The sequence below is a fragment of the Neltuma alba genome, unplaced genomic scaffold (genome assembly GCF_004799145.2).
Source record: "Neltuma alba isolate B1F8T4 unplaced genomic scaffold, ASM479914v2 tig00007194_pilon, whole genome shotgun sequence".
Classification (NCBI taxonomy): domain Eukaryota; kingdom Viridiplantae; phylum Streptophyta; class Magnoliopsida; order Fabales; family Fabaceae; genus Neltuma; species Neltuma alba.
The window spans coordinates 1-17,607 of NW_021634706.1; the positions used below are offsets into that span (position 1 = coordinate 1).

At 32.1% G+C, this 17,607-nt stretch overlaps 3 protein-coding genes across 3 annotated transcripts; 1 reads left to right on the top strand and 2 right to left on the bottom strand.

Moving 5' to 3' along the window:
* Window positions 1-64: 64 nt before the first annotated feature.
* LOC114751984 (pumilio homolog 12-like) lies at window positions 65-2,680 on the bottom strand (the record flags this gene model as incomplete). Its single annotated transcript, XM_028940693.1, has 6 exons — window positions 1,695-2,680; window positions 1,551-1,572; window positions 1,306-1,422; window positions 979-1,142; window positions 609-867; window positions 65-142 (listed from the first exon to the last, which is right to left on the bottom strand). Coding segments are annotated over exons 1-6 (1,626 nt in total), but the record flags the coding sequence as incomplete, so codon positions are not given.
* A 2,118-nt stretch (window positions 2,681-4,798) lies between these two features.
* Window positions 4,799-6,700, top strand: LOC114751986 (pentatricopeptide repeat-containing protein At2g29760, chloroplastic-like). Its single transcript, XM_028940694.1, has one exon. It carries the CDS (start codon window positions 5,237-5,239, stop codon window positions 6,698-6,700), a length of 1,464 nt encoding a protein of 487 aa, XP_028796527.1. The 5' UTR covers window positions 4,799-5,236.
* A 1,380-nt stretch (window positions 6,701-8,080) lies between these two features.
* LOC114751982 (uncharacterized) lies at window positions 8,081-13,374 on the bottom strand. The gene is made up of 6 exons (XM_028940690.1): window positions 13,144-13,374; window positions 11,988-12,193; window positions 11,341-11,632; window positions 10,887-10,994; window positions 9,946-10,190; window positions 8,081-8,732 (listed from the first exon to the last, which is right to left on the bottom strand). Exons 1-6 carry the CDS (start codon window positions 13,357-13,359, stop codon window positions 8,648-8,650), a joined length of 1,152 nt encoding a protein of 383 aa, XP_028796523.1. The 5' UTR covers window positions 13,360-13,374; the 3' UTR covers window positions 8,081-8,647.
* Window positions 13,375-17,607: the final 4,233 nt, after the last annotated feature.

The following is a 17,607-nucleotide window of genomic DNA, read 5'->3' on the forward strand; positions in this document are numbered from 1 at the left end:
TTTCCTAATGTCTTCGAAATTGCGCATAAAATTTTTTGGCTCCTCCACACATAAAATCTAACACCCTTTTTCCATATTGATCAGTACACAGAATTCTATAGTGTTTCGAAATTGTGCTCACCAATGCATCATACAGAGCTCCCTGCAAAACCAATACAAAATTTATTAGTATATTCATACATAAAAAGTTACTACTTCTAGTTCTATTTATAAGACATTATTTATAGATTACAAACAAGATCTTATAAATAGACCAAAAGTAGTAATTTAGAATAGTATTATAGATAAGAGTTATACATAACTAAATATCACCACGAGAATACTACATCCAGTTCTTAATATAAGATTTAGATAATTAATTTGGTGATATTAAGAAATTAGTCAAGAATTTGGAGATATTAAGAAAATTAATTAAGTTAGTTATTTGTGTGTTAGTCTTCTTAAACTATCCTCTTCAATATTAGATAATTAAAATTACCCCTTTCTAGGCATCACTTATAAGCAATAAGAATATTTTGTGGAAAGATGTGAAGAATCGAGGCAGTATAATTTAAGCGAAAGCTAAAAACCATTTAGGTAGGTAGAGAGATGAAGTTGAAGAATCTAACCTTAGAACATTCCAAGGCTGTCTGAGCAACGTAATTGCCGAATGGGTCTTGAAGAAGGTACAGAAAGCTAGGGCTATTTATAATCTCTTGAACTATAATACCAACATTCTTCTGAGTTGAGAATATCAACAGATTTTCCACCACATTGCTAGCCTGCTTGTTAACAGACAAGTCAACATAGCAACCTCGAAGTCGATTCACTATTGCTTCATTTACTTCACCCAACCTCAACTTAATCACATACTGCACCACATAGTTCCTGTGGATATATATATATATATACAACATAATTAGCTTATAATAAATATTTATTTATTTTTATTAAAGAATGATTTTTTAAAAAATTGTGTAAATGATTCTATTTACTGACCCGTATTGATGTGGTGCTAGCACTGTGACACGATTAGTAACGGCACAAATCAGCAAGTAAGAAAGTTCTAGCGTAGAAATAGATAGACATTTTTGAAGAACAAAACAACCGCTTTTGTTTGTGGCAACAAGAGTGCATTCAGATGCCATTGCATCTAAAATAGCCTGAAAATAAAAACATTGGTTATTCATTAAGTCATGATCAACATATAACTTTGTAATAGTACATATTAGTGTGTAATAAGAAAATTAAGGAATGAAGAGTTGTATTAATTAATTACCTTCGAAAAGGATGGCTATGACAAAGTTTTAAGAAATGTTGAAGGACATAACTTCCATAATGGGAAGTGGCTACTGGGACAACAATTTCCCTCAGAGCATATGTAAAACAATCCATTGCCTTTCTGTCGTAAGATGATCTATCATACTTTGTATAACTCTGCATCTATAACCCAAAAAAAGAGTAAAAAAAATCTATTAAACAAAAAACCCAAACAGGAAAAAAATATATCAAATTAAGTGATTTTTTTGTTGAAATTATATGAAGTTTATGTCAAAAGTGTAACTTCTTACACTAGTATACCGAATAAAGAGACTGCATAAATTATATCAGACACGTAAAAAGTTTTACAATAAGAATAATATGAGATGATTTCATATGATAAATCGAGAAATAAATAAAGATAGTTTGAGAGAAAAAATATATCATACCCTTACCCTATATTGTTTTTGCAGGCAATCTGAAATTTGGGAAGATCCTCAGTGATCAATTCAAAAAGGAGGGTTATTTGATCCTCATTGAGTACATCAAAAATCTTTTCAATGACGCATTTCCCAAACTGGTCCATCATTAAATCATGCAAGTGATTCAACAACTCCATTAAAATGAATTTAATATCTCTAGGGTTCTTCCCATCCAACAATCTCACCAGAAATTCACTTCCATATTCCTCTTTCGACATTGAAACGACACGTCCCCTCATAACTTCAAGCGATGTAATGTCATTATATCTCTGCAAGATTCTTCCTACAGGAGAATTATAAAAAACAGGGCTGGGTCCAATCCTAGGGTTCCCAATAACTAGGGTTTCATTGTTTGCATTGTTACATTGAGATAGTCCTTCATAAACAAGGTGGTGGGGTCCAATCCCAAAGTTTCCAACTAGGGTTTGTTGGTTGGTATTTTGCTGGTTTGTATTATTTTCATGAAGCAATCTTGCATAATCATGACTTGGTCCAATCCCAAAGTTTCCAGCAGCTAGGATTTGCTTATTTGTAATATTATACCTATAAAGAGCTCCATCATAAATATGTCTTGGTTCAATCGGCCTTGAGTTTCCAGCTAGGGTTTGCTGATTTGTTCTATTTTCATGAAGTAGGCCTTCCCCTACGGAATCAATTCTCAAGCTTTGTAGTTGAGCCTCTAGTGGATGTAAGGGTCCAAAATTGATATTTTCATCAAATTCTATGCTGTTAAGAGAAATTTGAGTTCGAGGTTGACTGGTCAACGAAGAACGATCTATTTCTGACATAGGATTTCCAACGTGGTCGTGATATTCACGTCGGCGGGGTGGTTTTCTGGATTTGGAATAAGTTCGACAGGCAGGCAAATCATCAGAAGGAGATACATTCGAAGAAATTGAGTAGATTGATCCATCGCTGCAGTAAAAACACACATTATCCAAAAATAAAGCAAGAATCATAACTCTTTACTGTTAGAAAACAAATCAAATAAAGGAATAAAACGAACGAAGCAAAACAAAAGATAAATATCATCACTAACTAGCAATTACGTAACACGTACTAAAAGTCATAATACTATAAATAATAAATAACATTGTAAATGAATGATAGGTTCTTGAATTAATAAATTTTTAAATTCCTAATAACTACGAGACCTACGTTTTGCGTATGTGGGTACATTGAAGGTTTTTTTTTTTTTTGGGTCAGTTGAAAGGATTACTAGTACTAAACTAGTCTCAACAGGATTTTCACTCAGTAGAATATATTCCGGGAACAATAAAAATTTAAAGAAAGAAAGAAAGATTGCCTGATGAACGACCAAAGAATGAATGAAGATGCTGTTCTTCTTCTCCCCAGTCTCATCCGACGAAAACTTTAACTGAGAGCTAGCGTTTTTATATAAAAGATGGACTCAGATTAAATAAATTTGGATACATAAAGATCAATCTATCAGATAGACTAAAAATTATATAATCATATAAATTATATAAATATAATAAACATTTTAAAATTAAAATAAATTAAAGCAATCAGCATCACGAATGTTATCAGATAACTTTGTTTAAGCATGATGCGTAACTAGCTTGGAGCAAAATTTTATCGCGTAAGTAATTTTTTCCATTACAGGAATTTATACTTTTAAAAGTTTAGAGTTATCATCAATCTATTTATATCACTTTTGTTTAATTTAGTATTTATATATATTTAAAAAGATATACGTTTCAATTTTCTGACAATCATGATTTATCTTTTAATTTTGTTTTGATAAACATTATAATTTTAAAAGCGGATTCAAAATTATTTAAAAAATTATATTTACCATCTTACCTTTTAAGTTATTTATTTATTTTTGATTTGGTTCTTTTTTTGGGTGATGATTCCAATGCCATCCTAGTCTTTTGTGTTTCACTTGTTTCATCAAATTAATGACGTAAAAACATAAGCAATCACATTTTTTTTATTTTGCATAATCATTAATATATAAGGAAAAATTGCAAAAAAAAACCCTGAAATTAAAAAATTGTATACAAGAATCCGTTCACAAAAATTATTCTCAAAACTCATACTAATGTTGTAACGAGTCCCTATTTGTAATTTTTTTATTTTGACAGTTTTTTTTTACCTTTTTCCTTAATATAAAGTTTAATAGTTGTGAACAGCTAATGTTATTTTATTAAATTTAGAAGTTTATATACTTATTTTAAAAACAAAGATAAGATTAGAATTTAATCAGACTGAGAATTTTATAACATAATCAAAGTACCCTAAATAATTAATATAATTACATAACTGGTGAAGTCAGTGAAGCAGGTTAAGGATTGCCATAGGAAATCAAAGAGAAGGCAAGGCAGATGCTAGAACTTAGGTTAGATTTGGGGTGCCGCTCAATTTTTTCCTACTTCTTTTTTTCACAAGATTCTATACAAAATAAGTAAAGTTTTAATATGTTAAAATTATTTTTTTAATGGTTTTTCAAAGAATTTTTTTTAAATTAAAAAAAAACTCGTCAATTTTGGAGTTGAACCATTTTTTTTTCATAATATATTATTATTCTTAATATAAGAGCTAATTGAAAATTTAATTTAATGACCTCAATTCACTTTTTTCTCTTTTTTAAAAATATCTCTGTTGATTATAAAGAGTTCGCATCAAGAATAATTCTAATCATCCAATACACATTATTGAAAAGATAATATCAACACATATTTATAACAATTAACCAATTTAACTAATTTTTCTAATCTCTCCAAATTCATTATTTAGCTTTTTTTTTTGGACAAAAAATTTAGCTCTTGGATTAAAGATAGAGGTAATAAAATTTTACTCATCTAAAAATTTGGGAAGTTGAGGAAAATCAATGGAACTATGGAGAGAGGGTTAGAGAGAAGTTTGGAGTTTCTTACTCTACAATGCAACTATATAGTACATAGATCGCAACCGTGATTTTTCACAAGAATGTGGTGCGTCAAAGAGTTCAGGCCTCAATCATTTGCATTTGCACAAGCACAACGTTTATGAAGACTCTTAAAGTCTGCGCTTCTGAATCACCCAACATGCTTTTACCTTCCCGACGTGATCTTGTCCAAAAATTCCAGGTTCATTTCTCTGTTGCTCGGCTTCTTCATTCCCGTCCAGAATGCCCAAGCTTTATAAACATCTTTGCCCTCTTGAGAGGCCCCATTTCTCGATTTCATCTTCTTCAAGTTCATGCTCGCATCTATCAACTAGGAGCCCATCAAAACGATTGGGTCGCTACGCGTCTCATTGGTCGTTACCCATCTTATGTATCTCTCCGGATTTTTCATCAACTTCAGAATCCTAACATCTTCCCTTTCAATGCCATTATCAGAGTCCTCGCTGATGAGGGTCAATCCTCTCACGCATTCTCTGCGTTCAAGAATCTCAAACGACGATCTCTTTTGCCTAATGATTTCACCTTTTCTTTCCTCCTCAAGGCATGCTTCTCGTCCACAGATGCCCGTATCGTTGAGCAAGTTCATTCTCAAATTCAGAAGATGGGTTTGCTTAATAATTTATTTGTTAGTAATGGATTGGTCTCAGTCTATGCCAAAGGGTTTCATGATTTGGTGTCTGCACTTAAAGTGTTTGATGAAATTCCTGACATAACACTGGTTAGCTGTTGGACTTCGTTGGCCAAAGGTTATGCTGAATCGGGTAAGAGTGAAGACGTTTTGAATCTTTTCCGGGTGATGATTGGGCAAAATATACATCCAGAAAATGATACCATGGTCAGTGTGTTGTCAGCATGTTCTAACTTTGCTATACCAACTATTCAGAAATGGGTTGCCATTCTTTTGGAACTTGTTGATAACACTGACCCTGAAGAAATTTGCCGTGACTCCATTAATACAGTCCTCATATATCTTCATGGAAAATGGGGAATGATTGAGACGAGCAGAGACAGATTTGATCAGGTTTCTTCTAAGGGTAAAAGAAGCGTGCTTCCTTGGAATGCTATGATAAATGCGTATGTTCAGAATGGTTTACCTTTGGAGGGTTTGACTCTTTTCCGCACGATGGTGGAAGATCAAATAACTGAACCTAACCACGTTACCATGGTTAGCGTTCTTTCAGCTTGTGCTCAAATTGGTGATTTGGATCTGGGTGTGCGGGTCCATGAATACATGATGTCCAACGGACAAAAGGGTATTATTGGATCAAACCGAATACTTGCTACAGCATTACTTGATATGTATTCTAAATGTGGGAGTTTAGATAGGGCAAAGGAAGTTTTTGAACATGCAGAATCCAAAGACGTTGTCTTGTTCAATGCTATGATCATGGGTCTTGCAGTAAACAGTGAGGGAGAGAATGCATTGAGGCTCTTCTACAAAATGTTTGAATTTGGCATAAAACCTAATGCTGGAACATTTCTTGGGGTTTTGTGCGCATGCAGCCACTCTGGATTGTTAGAGAGAGGACGTCAAATATTCAGGGACATGAATATGACCTTTAAGATTTCTCCTAACTCAGAACATTATGCTTGTTATATTGATCTCCTTGCAAGAGGGAACATGCTAGAAGAAGCTTTGGAAGTTGTATCATCCATGCCTTTCAAGCCTAACAATTTTGTATGGGGTGCACTGCTTGGAGGTTGCTTGCTCCATTCCAGAGTTGAATTGGCTCAAGAGGTTTCTATGAAGCTTGTGGAGGCTGACCCGAGTAATTCTGCAGGCTATGTAATGTTGGCTAATGCTTTTGCCTCGAATCACCATTGGAGTGATGTATCAGCATTAAGGACGGAAATGAGAGAGAAAGAGATAAAGAAGCAACCAGGATATAGTTGGATTAGCTTGGATGGAGTTGTTCATGAGTTTCTTGTTGGGTGTTTGTCACATCCTCAAATTGAGGACATATATAATACATTGGCCATCTTGGTGAAACATCTGAGAGTACCAGGCCTGTCTGTCGGTAGAAATGCTGCGACTAGAGATTGCTGGGAGACAGCATCTGAGTAATTTTTTTCTTTCTTTCTTTCTTTCTCCTTTTTTTTTGGGTTATAGAACAACAAAATCTTAAAAATAGACAATTAAAGCAAAAAAAGAAGAAGCAAGGAATGGGCTTAAAATTGAATTTTGGCAACATACTCACTATGACCATATGAGATGTAAATCTTTGCCAAAGCTCGCGGGTTATCGGGTGAGTGATTATCGTTGTTTTAATGGTTCTCCTTTGTACAGTCACACGTTGCTGAATCTAGCACACCAACGCCAACCTACCCTATAATTTTTCCAATCGGCATGTACGGATCATGCTATAGGTTTCTGAAACCTGTAAATGCCCCCCCCCCCAAAAAAAAATACAGTACTCTGATCGTGGTTAGTTCTGAATATTTGAAGATTAGATTGATCGCTGGCTCAATAAAATTTTTGGTTCGTAGTCGTTAATTCAAATACAGTCGAGCTTGATATAATATATATTGATTAGCATAATTCTAATTTCTAACAATATTGTCTAAATATTTGGCCATGGCATTTTCAGGTGTCTCCAAATGCTCAAGTTTGAACCTGAGCCATACCAGATGAGTTGTTTTAAAAAGGTTTTTGAGTGAAAACCAAACTATAGTTTTAGAATGATTTTATGGTATACAAAATAAATATGTAAAATTTTGTCTCGACTTACATAAAAATACTTTTTAAAAAAACACTTTCAAAGAAACTAAACAATCCCAAGAAGTCTTGGAAAATCATCTGAATCCAGGTGAGGGCACGTATCTATTGCTATATATTATTACCTTCGATCCTTAATATAAAACCTTTTTTGATTTTTATTTTGATTCTAAATATAAGATCTTAATTCACTTTATGTCTTATATTTATACATTTTTTCCAAGATAATTCTAATAATAGTAGTTCTAGCCAATATACTTAATTAACAAGAATATTTTAAAAAAAAACAGTATTTATTTATTATAAATAATTAACTTATTTTTTTTTAATCACCTTAAATTAGTTAACTAGCTCTTATATTTAAAATTAAAGTAGTATTAAACATTTGCATTGGTAAATACCAAAGAGACCGATTAGTATGAAGTTCAGCTTATACATCTAAAATTATTAACCCATCTCAATTTTTAACTGAAGCTGATTGATTCTTAAACACTCGAAGTGCACAAAGAATAGCCGATTAACCGAAAGTCAAATTACCAATTTTCCTAGTTCGACCGATTAAAGATCAGATTATTAAATGTGTCACAATAATTATCCTGTCGTTCTGACATCCCACACATGAAATGGAACCAAAATAACCTCCCGACCTTGGTGTCGCTGACTCTGAGTATCGGACTATTCACCCAGACAGGGCAACTTTCACTAGGTTTTATCAGACACATGTAGAAATAACATCTACTGTAGCTTTAATTCTTCAGGTTAAGTAAATTCCAAATAACAAAGTGTACAGAAGAAGAGCATAAAATAGAATTAATTGGAGTATCTTTACAGATGTGAATATTAAAATAATTGCAGAAAGTTTCAACACAGCTAAAATTAAAAAGGATTCACAAAACTAGAAATTTATTCATAATTTTATTAAACCTTTATTACTGGATCAAGATCATAAATGACAGTTTGATGTTAAGACATCACGTCTACATCCTGTACCTCGGTCTGTCGCAGTCTCAGAATTTCCAAAATCCATGATGTATTCAACCTGGCGACAATAATTCCGCTTCGTTTCCCCAACGGTCCAGCAACAAGAGCAGATGCATGAAGTGGCAATTTAGCAGAAAAAATAAGATAGGATTATTCTAGCTCCAAGCAGAAACAACACGGCACTTGCTTCCATGCTCTAACCTCTTGATGTTGAAAAGATAGGTCGCAGAGAACCTCAACATGTCTATATACAGAAGGCACCAACGAAACTAGATCAGGATTCAAGCAATTAACTCACTTCCCGGTCAATCATTCTCAGCTATCATCACTCAGGGAGAGCAGTTCCATCAACTCCATCCTGTACTCAAGGCCTCTAAGATAGTGTCCCAACAGCATGCACCTACAAGGAGAAGGAGAAAAAGTAACCAAAAGTCAGTTTTGTTGAGAATATTAGCATCAGCAGGCACAGCACTGGAAAATTGCTTTTCGCCAAACACAAACAATCATCAGTAAGCTATTGTTTTGCCATTACCGTGAACTTTTAGGGTGTGTTTGGTTGGAGGGGAGGGAAAATGAGCCCCTCCCCTCATTTGGTTAAAAATTTTGGAGGGGAGGGGAGCTAAAATGTCCCCTCCCCCCCTCCCTCCCTCCCCCCATTTTGGCTCCCCTCCAAATTGGGGGTTTTTGGAGGGGAGCCAAAATTTTGGACCATTATGCCCTTATGGCTTTTTTAATATTCCACTTCTACCCATAAAATATATTATTATAATATTTATTTCAAATAATATATACATTATTATAATTAAAAATATATTATAAAAAATTTAAATAAAAAATTATAATATTATAAAATTAATTGTTTTTTATAAATATATTATTTATTAAATATATTTTAAAGCTGGAAAAAAAGATAGCCTAAAGAAAATAAAATTTCATTTTTCTTATAGCATATAAATTTGTTAATTTAATTATTTTAAATATATTATTATATTAATTAGAATAAAAATTACTATACCAATTTTTTAATACACATATTAACATGATAAGACTGAATTTTTATTAAATTATATAATTTAAATTAAGATGTAAATTAATTTATATAATATATCAATAAAAAACATAAACTAATATGTAAGGGTAAAATGGTAAATTGATTATTACTATCCCTCCCCTCCCCTCCTTGAACCAAACAAGGGATCATTAAATGCCCTCCCCTCCCCTCCTTTTTAATCAAACCAAACAAGGGGAGGATGAAACCTCCCCTCCCCTCCCCTACCCCTCCCTCCCCTCAAACCAAAAAGGCCCTTAGACTACGGTATCCCCCCTAACACCCCCTCCCCTCAAACCCCCAAAAGAACTCTACTTGCTACCTACCCATTTTTCCCTCACCCTACCCCCTCCCCAGTCTCAAGAAAGCGAATGAAATCACATTACACATTAAAGGTTTAGTTTCTTAAATGGTCAGGACATGCGTCAAGTTCCCAAAGATAGAAAATAAACAAAGTAACAATTTTGTAAAGCTAACATCACTTCTCTGGTACTTGTTCCGGTATGATTACTAAAAATGTAGATATCCAGATAAATAAGGTACAAAGGTATAGCATATAACTAACCAAAAGAGCAGACGGGCCAGATAGTCCCGAGTTAATGAAATAACAGGCTGAAATTGTAGTGAAGCATTCTCAACAAATTCAGTACAATCCTCAATCCCACCATTTGCAGTTCCAGAAGTTGTGTTCTCGGACATTGTAGAAGCTTTTGAATGCATCTTCGGTGAAAGAGTAGCAAGAAGACCGTGGACAACAGAGTGGATGGTATTCTTAAGTTCAGAGGATGTAGATTCTGATAGCTCAGCTACCTGCTTAGGGCCAAATAGCATGAGTCACTGGCACAAATGAAAGGGGAAGGAAAAAAAGGGGGAATATATGCGAAGTGAAAACCTACTCATCCCCCAAACCACCCCCCCCCAAAAAAAAAAAAAAGTGGAAACTTAGTTGAACAGGTGTGGACAAGTTCATAAAGCCGCACTTAAATGAGAAACACATAGAAGAGAGGACAATAAAAACATTAGCTACAAATGCATCCTAAGGTTTTTCATCACAATAATGAAGGAACAGAAGAAAATTTAAAAAAGAATAACTCGGAAAATCATGTGAACTTCCTTTTTTCCTGAAAAAGTATTTTATCCAGAGAAAAGGACAAAGAAACTAGAGACACAAAGGGCAAGCATAAGATGTGCCAAAAGCAGAGAACAATGTAATTGCTTTTTACCAGATACTAGATGGTACGCTACTCTTTCCTTAGGGTCATTCATAATCAAAATAGACCAACACAAGAATATGACAGCTGAGCAGGATTCTCAGCACTTGGTATCCAAATCTTTCAGAGCAATAAATGAACATAACAAGCAAGGATGACAAACCAGAGCCAGGAAAAATCACATAACACTAAACTATAGCAAGATACCATAACATATAAACATCACACAACATAAAAAAGATAAAACAAGGTCTAAGAGCAATGCCAGTTATGATTTTTTCTGAAGAAGACAAACCTGTTCAGGTTGAAGAGATCTCAAGTAATCCAGTAGATCATTTTTTTCTTCCCCAACAAACTGTTGCATCTGAAGAGCAGCATTCTTCCTCTTCACTTCGCTAAGTTCCTTTGAAAAAATTCCAATAAAACAAAACAAAAAAGACAATTAAAAGCCATATACCGCAATGATGGCCTTCTGGAATACAGGGAACATAATTGTAGATTGATCATAGCAAAGCACACAAACTAGAACAGATCCAAAATTAACAGCTGAGATCACGTATCATGATATTTGAGCATCAAGCATCTACGGTGTCCAATATAAAACATATACGTCCCATCCTAATCATAAGATCTCATTTGTAATTCAATTTAGGACCGGAGGTAGTATTGCATTGACCAAATGATCCCCCACCCCAAGAAGTCTCCCACTAAACTCTTTATTCCTACATCCTTGAATTTAGGTGGCATACCTTTTTGATGGAAGACAAACGAGATTGCAAATCATAAATATACTGTTGAACTTCAGTGGACATTTCACCAAAGTTTTGAAATCCAACATTCCCAACTGTCTCTTCATCCAACTTATCAACTTCAGGAGACAAATCATTTCTTCTGCATAAGCCAATTACATCTAACCTGTCAAATATCAACCCATGTGCATTGAGCTCAGTACTTTCTGCCTTCGGGTTTTCTAAATCTCTTTCATGCATATCAAGGTTCTTCTCAAGACAAAATCTATATTCGGCATTCCGCAATGTATACCTGCATTTAAAGAGAAATTTTTCCACAATGCTTCAAAATTAAAACTACACGAGGATTCATAGATCAACATAAGCATTTGCAAATGTATGTTCATACAGGGGAAAAAAAAGCATAGAATAAAAAAAGAAAGGTTGGGCCAAGCCATACTACTCCCAAATGTAAGGATTATCCCCTAATACAGGAAAACCAGCCATTGAGCAGAGAAACCATTTACAAGATTCAACAGGGTATAATTTAGGTTTAAAAAAAAAAACACATTTGGTCTCCAATTCTCCATACTTTTTGGGGTCACAGAATTTTTTTTTTGGGGGGGGGGGGGGTTGTTTCAGCAATTGGAACTAGATATTGAACTTACCCCGTGATTATTGAAGAAATTAATAATCTGGAAAGGGGTTCCCACAAGGCTTCAATGACAACTTGAAATTGATCAGATGGAAGCAAACCCAACATGCTAGATATAGTCCTTTTCATGGCATCCACTGTAGTTGGTGGTACATCTTTCTGGATATGGCTTACATCCAGAGGTTCTATCTCATGTATCAGCTCTAAGAGAACAGATTTCTGAATAAGAAGAAAACCATTATGCATCTCATATGTGAAACACAACCAGCACAACATCTAACCAGCAATTCTCAATCCTATAGAAGGAATGTTTCAAAAAAAGCCTACTCTGCAGTTTCTTCCAAATAAGCAATAAAAGATTTGTCTCCTAGACCATCATTTTGAAAGCGGGCACATGTTCATATAAAACATAATACCTTCTATTGTTAAAAATGAGATAAATCCAAGCCATCGAGTGAAAAGAAAATAACAAAGAATATGGTAATTAACTGAAAATTTATGAAACGAGGTCGCTTAGTCTATTATTCGCAACAGGTTCAGAGTTACACAATAGCATGAACCCATCACTAATCATATTTTCTTCAAAACATGTTCTTCTAGTATATGAAAAAGTTCATGCCATCATACTGTAAGTGATAAAGTTATCATCTATACCTTGTCACCAGTTCTACCGTAGTTAGTATACAATTCCATTCAAATCTTGCTAAATGGATTACTTAACTAACAACACCGTAGTTAGTATACAATTCCATTCAAATCTTGCTAAATGGATTGCTTAACTAACAACACCTAACACAGATAAGCAAAACCTAAAAATGCTATTGTAACTAAGCGTAATACGATGCTGTTCTACTAAGTTAAAAGCAAATTTGATTAAGTAACGCATTTGGATTGCTCTGAATTGAATGAAAGACCATGCCAGCTCCAAGTGACTTCACACCATAACCAGAGTCAGCATACAAAGTAAAAAGTCTATTACTCAATATCTAAAATTTACAGTTAATTTCATACTCAGAAGAAGATAAAAGGACCCAATCAAAGGCACCAAGAAGAAATTAAAATTAGGTATGGCAACGTGGAGCTCCAGGAAAGAAAAAAAGACAAAAAAAGGGTTCAAGAAGTCCATTTGAATTACAGATCATACGAACAATTCAGAAGAAAGAACTAACCTTTGAAGATTTGGGTCTCAGCCTTTCGGAGCTGGAATCACCGAAAGATTGGGCCGACGAAGCAACAACAACAAACGGGGTCCGAAATTTTCTAGGGTTCAAGTTAGAGCTCAAAGGAGAAATGCAGAAGAGCAGAGAGGAGCTAGATCGGGCACGTGACGGGATATGAGGAAGACGAGGAAGAGAAGCCGAGAGGAAGGAGGTAAGGGTTGCCATGAAAAACAACCACCACCACCAACCCTGGTCTCGCTTCCCCCAACTTACAGCCACAGAGGTAATCACGCTTCACCCAGAGGAAAGGCAAAGCCGGGAAAAGATCAACGGGCATAAACGACAAACAACCAAACGAATGGATGATGTCGTTTGAGGAACGTATTACTTAATAAATTAAAGCAGGAATTTAACCATTAATATCTATGTCCATTTTTTGTTTTGTCCATGAATATCTACGTCCATATAAAATTTAAAACGTATCTTAATTTTGGCACTATTTATCAAATATGTATCATCATTAATATTCGAGTAAAATCCAATGGCCTGTATATGTTTAATATCATTAACATTAATATAAAATCAATTAAATATAAAAAAAGCCCTATTTCCTTCTGAATTACGAACGAAGCAGCTCAATTTACGTAAATTTATGGGTATCTTTTAGGAAAAATCATAAAAAAAAAATCTTAAAAATTAAAAAATTACATTATTCATCAATTATTATCAAAAGCCATACTAATATTGTGATAAGTCCCTATTTACAAATTTTTATATTTTTAAAGTCTTTTTTTTATTTTTCCTATCTTTTTTTTATTAATTAATATAGAATATGAAAATTTTAATAAATTACCTACTTATACATTATAAGATTTTTAAGTTCAGTATGATTTTAGCTTAAAGTGATTTTATATCCATAATCTTCTCAATATATATAAACAAATTAGCATCGATTGTTGCTAACTAATAGCCGTAAGTGGTGAAAAAAAAGTATTTAACTGAAAAAAAATTTACTTAATAATTACTATTAATTATTTAATAATGAATGTAGATGCTTTTAATCAAATAAAAATTATCAACAAAATTAAATAAATTTTTTTTATGAATTTTACTGGTTAGAAGAACTAATACGTGTTTTTATACATAAAAAAAGTATTTGTAGGACTTCACACAAATAGAAACTATCCACCAATTTTTTCTAAATATTTTACCCATGGTAGTTTTCTTTTATTAGAGTACTCATAGAATTTTTAAATTATTAATCAAAGAAGTTGAATAAAATGAAAAGTTTTTCGATTCAATTTTCAAATATTTACAAGAGTTTTGACAAGAAGAATCGAAAATGCAATAAAACTAACAAGTTATTTGTATATTTTCACATTTCATGACCTTAAAATTGATAAGGTTGATGTGAATAAGAAGCTCTGTCAAATAAACTATTTTATGTTGATGTATTTGTTGATGACGAGGTTGCATTATGGGTAAGACAAATATATAAATCTAATAACATGTATGATTGGATTTGATATCAGAGCTCTGACACCAAGTTACAATGTAAAATAATACTATTTTTTGTTCTTAATATAAAATTGTTGAATAATTTGTGAAAATTAAAAAAGCTGTTATATTATTTAATTATAACATATGTTACATGATTTCTCTAAAATATTTATATGTATCGTTAGTTTATATCAATTTACAAAAGAGGCAAATTGATTTGAAGAAAAATGATAAATATAAATATGGGTTAATTAATCTGGATGTCTTTATAGTTTCAACAAATTTTGAATCAGGTTATTATAATTTTTTTTAATTAAATCCTTATACTTTCACATATTTTTAATTAAGCCCTTGTATTTATTTTTCTTTTTATCAAATCCTTATAATTTCACTAAATTTCTAATTAGGTCCATGTAGTTTTAATTTTTATTAATTAATTAAATATAAACTTAATTAAATAGATTAATACTGAAATATAAAATATTGATAATGAAATTAAATTAAAAATTATATAATAAAAAATAAGTAATATAATTAATTAATTCAGGAAACTTTTTTAGAATAATTAATATTTTTTTACTGGCAAAAAATAAAATTATTATAATACTTTATTATTTTTAAAATATTATTGTTTATAAACTAATATTAAATAATATATACTATTTTATGTTAATAGAATAGTATTATTAGAATTTATAAAATAAAGAATAAAAAATTCAGGGATTTAATTAAAAATAAGGTGAATTTATAAGGACTTGATAAAAAGAAAAATAAATACAAAGGCCTAATTAAAAACAGATAAAAGTATAAGGACTTAATACAAATAAAAAAAACTCTAGAGATCTAATTCAAAATTAGTTAAAACTATAAAGATTTACCAATTAATTATTCCTAATTTTAAACGAAACGCCTAGAGACGGGAAAAAGGGCTAAGCCTGTTTAGGCCCTGAAATTATAAGGGTCAGGTTTGATATTTTTCCTTTCAAATGAGAAATAATGTAACACCTCACATAATTATATCAATATACGCAATAAAATATTTAATTTAAAAGTCCATACATATTTTTAATACTGCAATTAAGTTAAAATTTCAAAACATTTCTAACATAACTTAACAACATAAACTATTAAAGTCTTATAGTCATGGCAAATAAAAATATAACATAGCATATGCTTGAGGAGCACAAAAGCCTTCACGGCTCACTCTAATGGTGCCTTCCCTTGATTCCTACTAGATCCTTCGCCTGAAAATTGTTAATATAGGGGGTGAGATCTAACGTCTCAGTAACTACTGAAATTCTAACCTATACAAACAAATCACATATGATAAACCAAAAATCCGTTTATATGTGTGTGTATAAATATATTAAAAATCACGGATTTGAGACATCCAATTCAATTTCATTTTTTTTCCCAACAATATACCAATATCATTTTTCTAATATATCCAAAAATAATGCAATATGCTGCCTCCCTTATATCACCGTCCACCCTTATACCGCTGACTGGAGCCATAGGCTAACACATAGTCCGATAGGAACTAATCCATTTTACTGAATTATTCCAAGCTCACCGATACTAGAGATATATCCGGCCAAAGATATAGAGCTCAAGCTCGGACTATGGCTCCCCTCCTTTGTGAATAGGGAGGTGTCACATGTCCCACAGCTCCAATGAATTCCCGGCCAAAGGAAAACATGGAAGAAAGGGCCCTGACAAGTGCCATCCACTGTGCACCGAGTGATGGCATACCACGTGGTAATTTTATATCCATGCAATCTCCTTCTATCCTTAGCCCAAAAATGCATGTCAGATGCCAATAATATTACATCATAAATACGTCCGCAAATATATTAAAAATCAGATAGCAATAAAACTTATATACCACTTAATAACAACTCATGACAATTCCATAGCCATCAATATATTTAAATATTAATCATAATTAATAGCAATAAATCTTAACAAAATCAAATAACATTCCAAAACATTCATTTGAAAAATCACAATATTATATTTCAATATATGAAAATACAGTAAATTCATAATACAATCATACACAATTCACATGTACAAGAAAGAATTTTCAGAGTTACCTGGTACTCTTTAGCTTACAAATATTCACACAAAGATTACTCCAAAATCCTCAAGTCTACAAAATTGCACATAAATATTTATTAACATAAACTCAAAGCCACTCCAAAGCTACTCTAAAATTCTAAGACTACCCTCTAAACTAAAATTACATAAATATATTAACTCTCCCAAATCTAAGCATTTATAATAGATATTATTTTGAAAAATATAGTTTACATACAAGGCTATTTAAATTTAACAAAAGTGTATATATATTTTTATTACTCAAAATCTTTTATATTAAAATTCTCAAATATTTATTATAATCTCATTTAAAATTTTTCCTCAAACCAAACAACTTCTTTTAAAATTATAAACAAACTGTAACTTTATCTAATTTCACAAAATTCTTAATTTACAATTTTTTAAGCCTTCAAAAATTATTTCAAAAATATATCTTTAACTTATTCAATATTTAAACCGATTAAAACCTCAATAATATATTAAATAACTCAAATAAATTATTTAACTCAAATTTAATCGGTAAAAACATATTACAAGTCTAAATAACAAATTTTTCAACTAAAATCTTAGTTTAAAATTCTCAAAATAATCATTCAACAAAAATAAACCGATTAAAATTTCTTAATAATGGATCTTTAAATTTCTACGGTCATATCTTGTCAAAACTCCATATTTACTCTATACTCAAACGGTAAAATTTTCTCTAAACATGATAATGATACTAATAATATAAAGCTATAAATATATAGGAAATATTCATAAAGAAAATATGATAACAAGAAGTAGTTTTGTGTACCTAAATGATCTCCAAAACCGTCAGGTACTCTGCAACTCGGCTCTCTCTCTCTCTCTATGCTTCTCTCTCTCTTCTCT

Bases quoted from the DNA above. Each gene is read 5' to 3' on its own strand.
- LOC114751986 (XM_028940694.1), top strand. From the start codon at position 5,237: ATGGGTTTGCTTAATAATTTATTTGTTAGTAATGGATTGGTCTCAGTC.
- LOC114751982 (XM_028940690.1), bottom strand. From the start codon at position 13,359: ATGGCAACCCTTACCTCCTTCCTCTCGGCTTCTCTTCCTCGTCTTCCT. The intron at 11,633-11,987 runs GTAAGTTCAATA...CTTTAAATGCAG, and splicing joins ATTTCTTCAATAATCACGGG to GTATACATTGCGGAATGCCG. The intron at 10,995-11,340 runs GTATGCCACCTA...ATTTTTTCAAAG, and splicing joins GTTTGTCTTCCATCAAAAAG to GAACTTAGCGAAGTGAAGAG.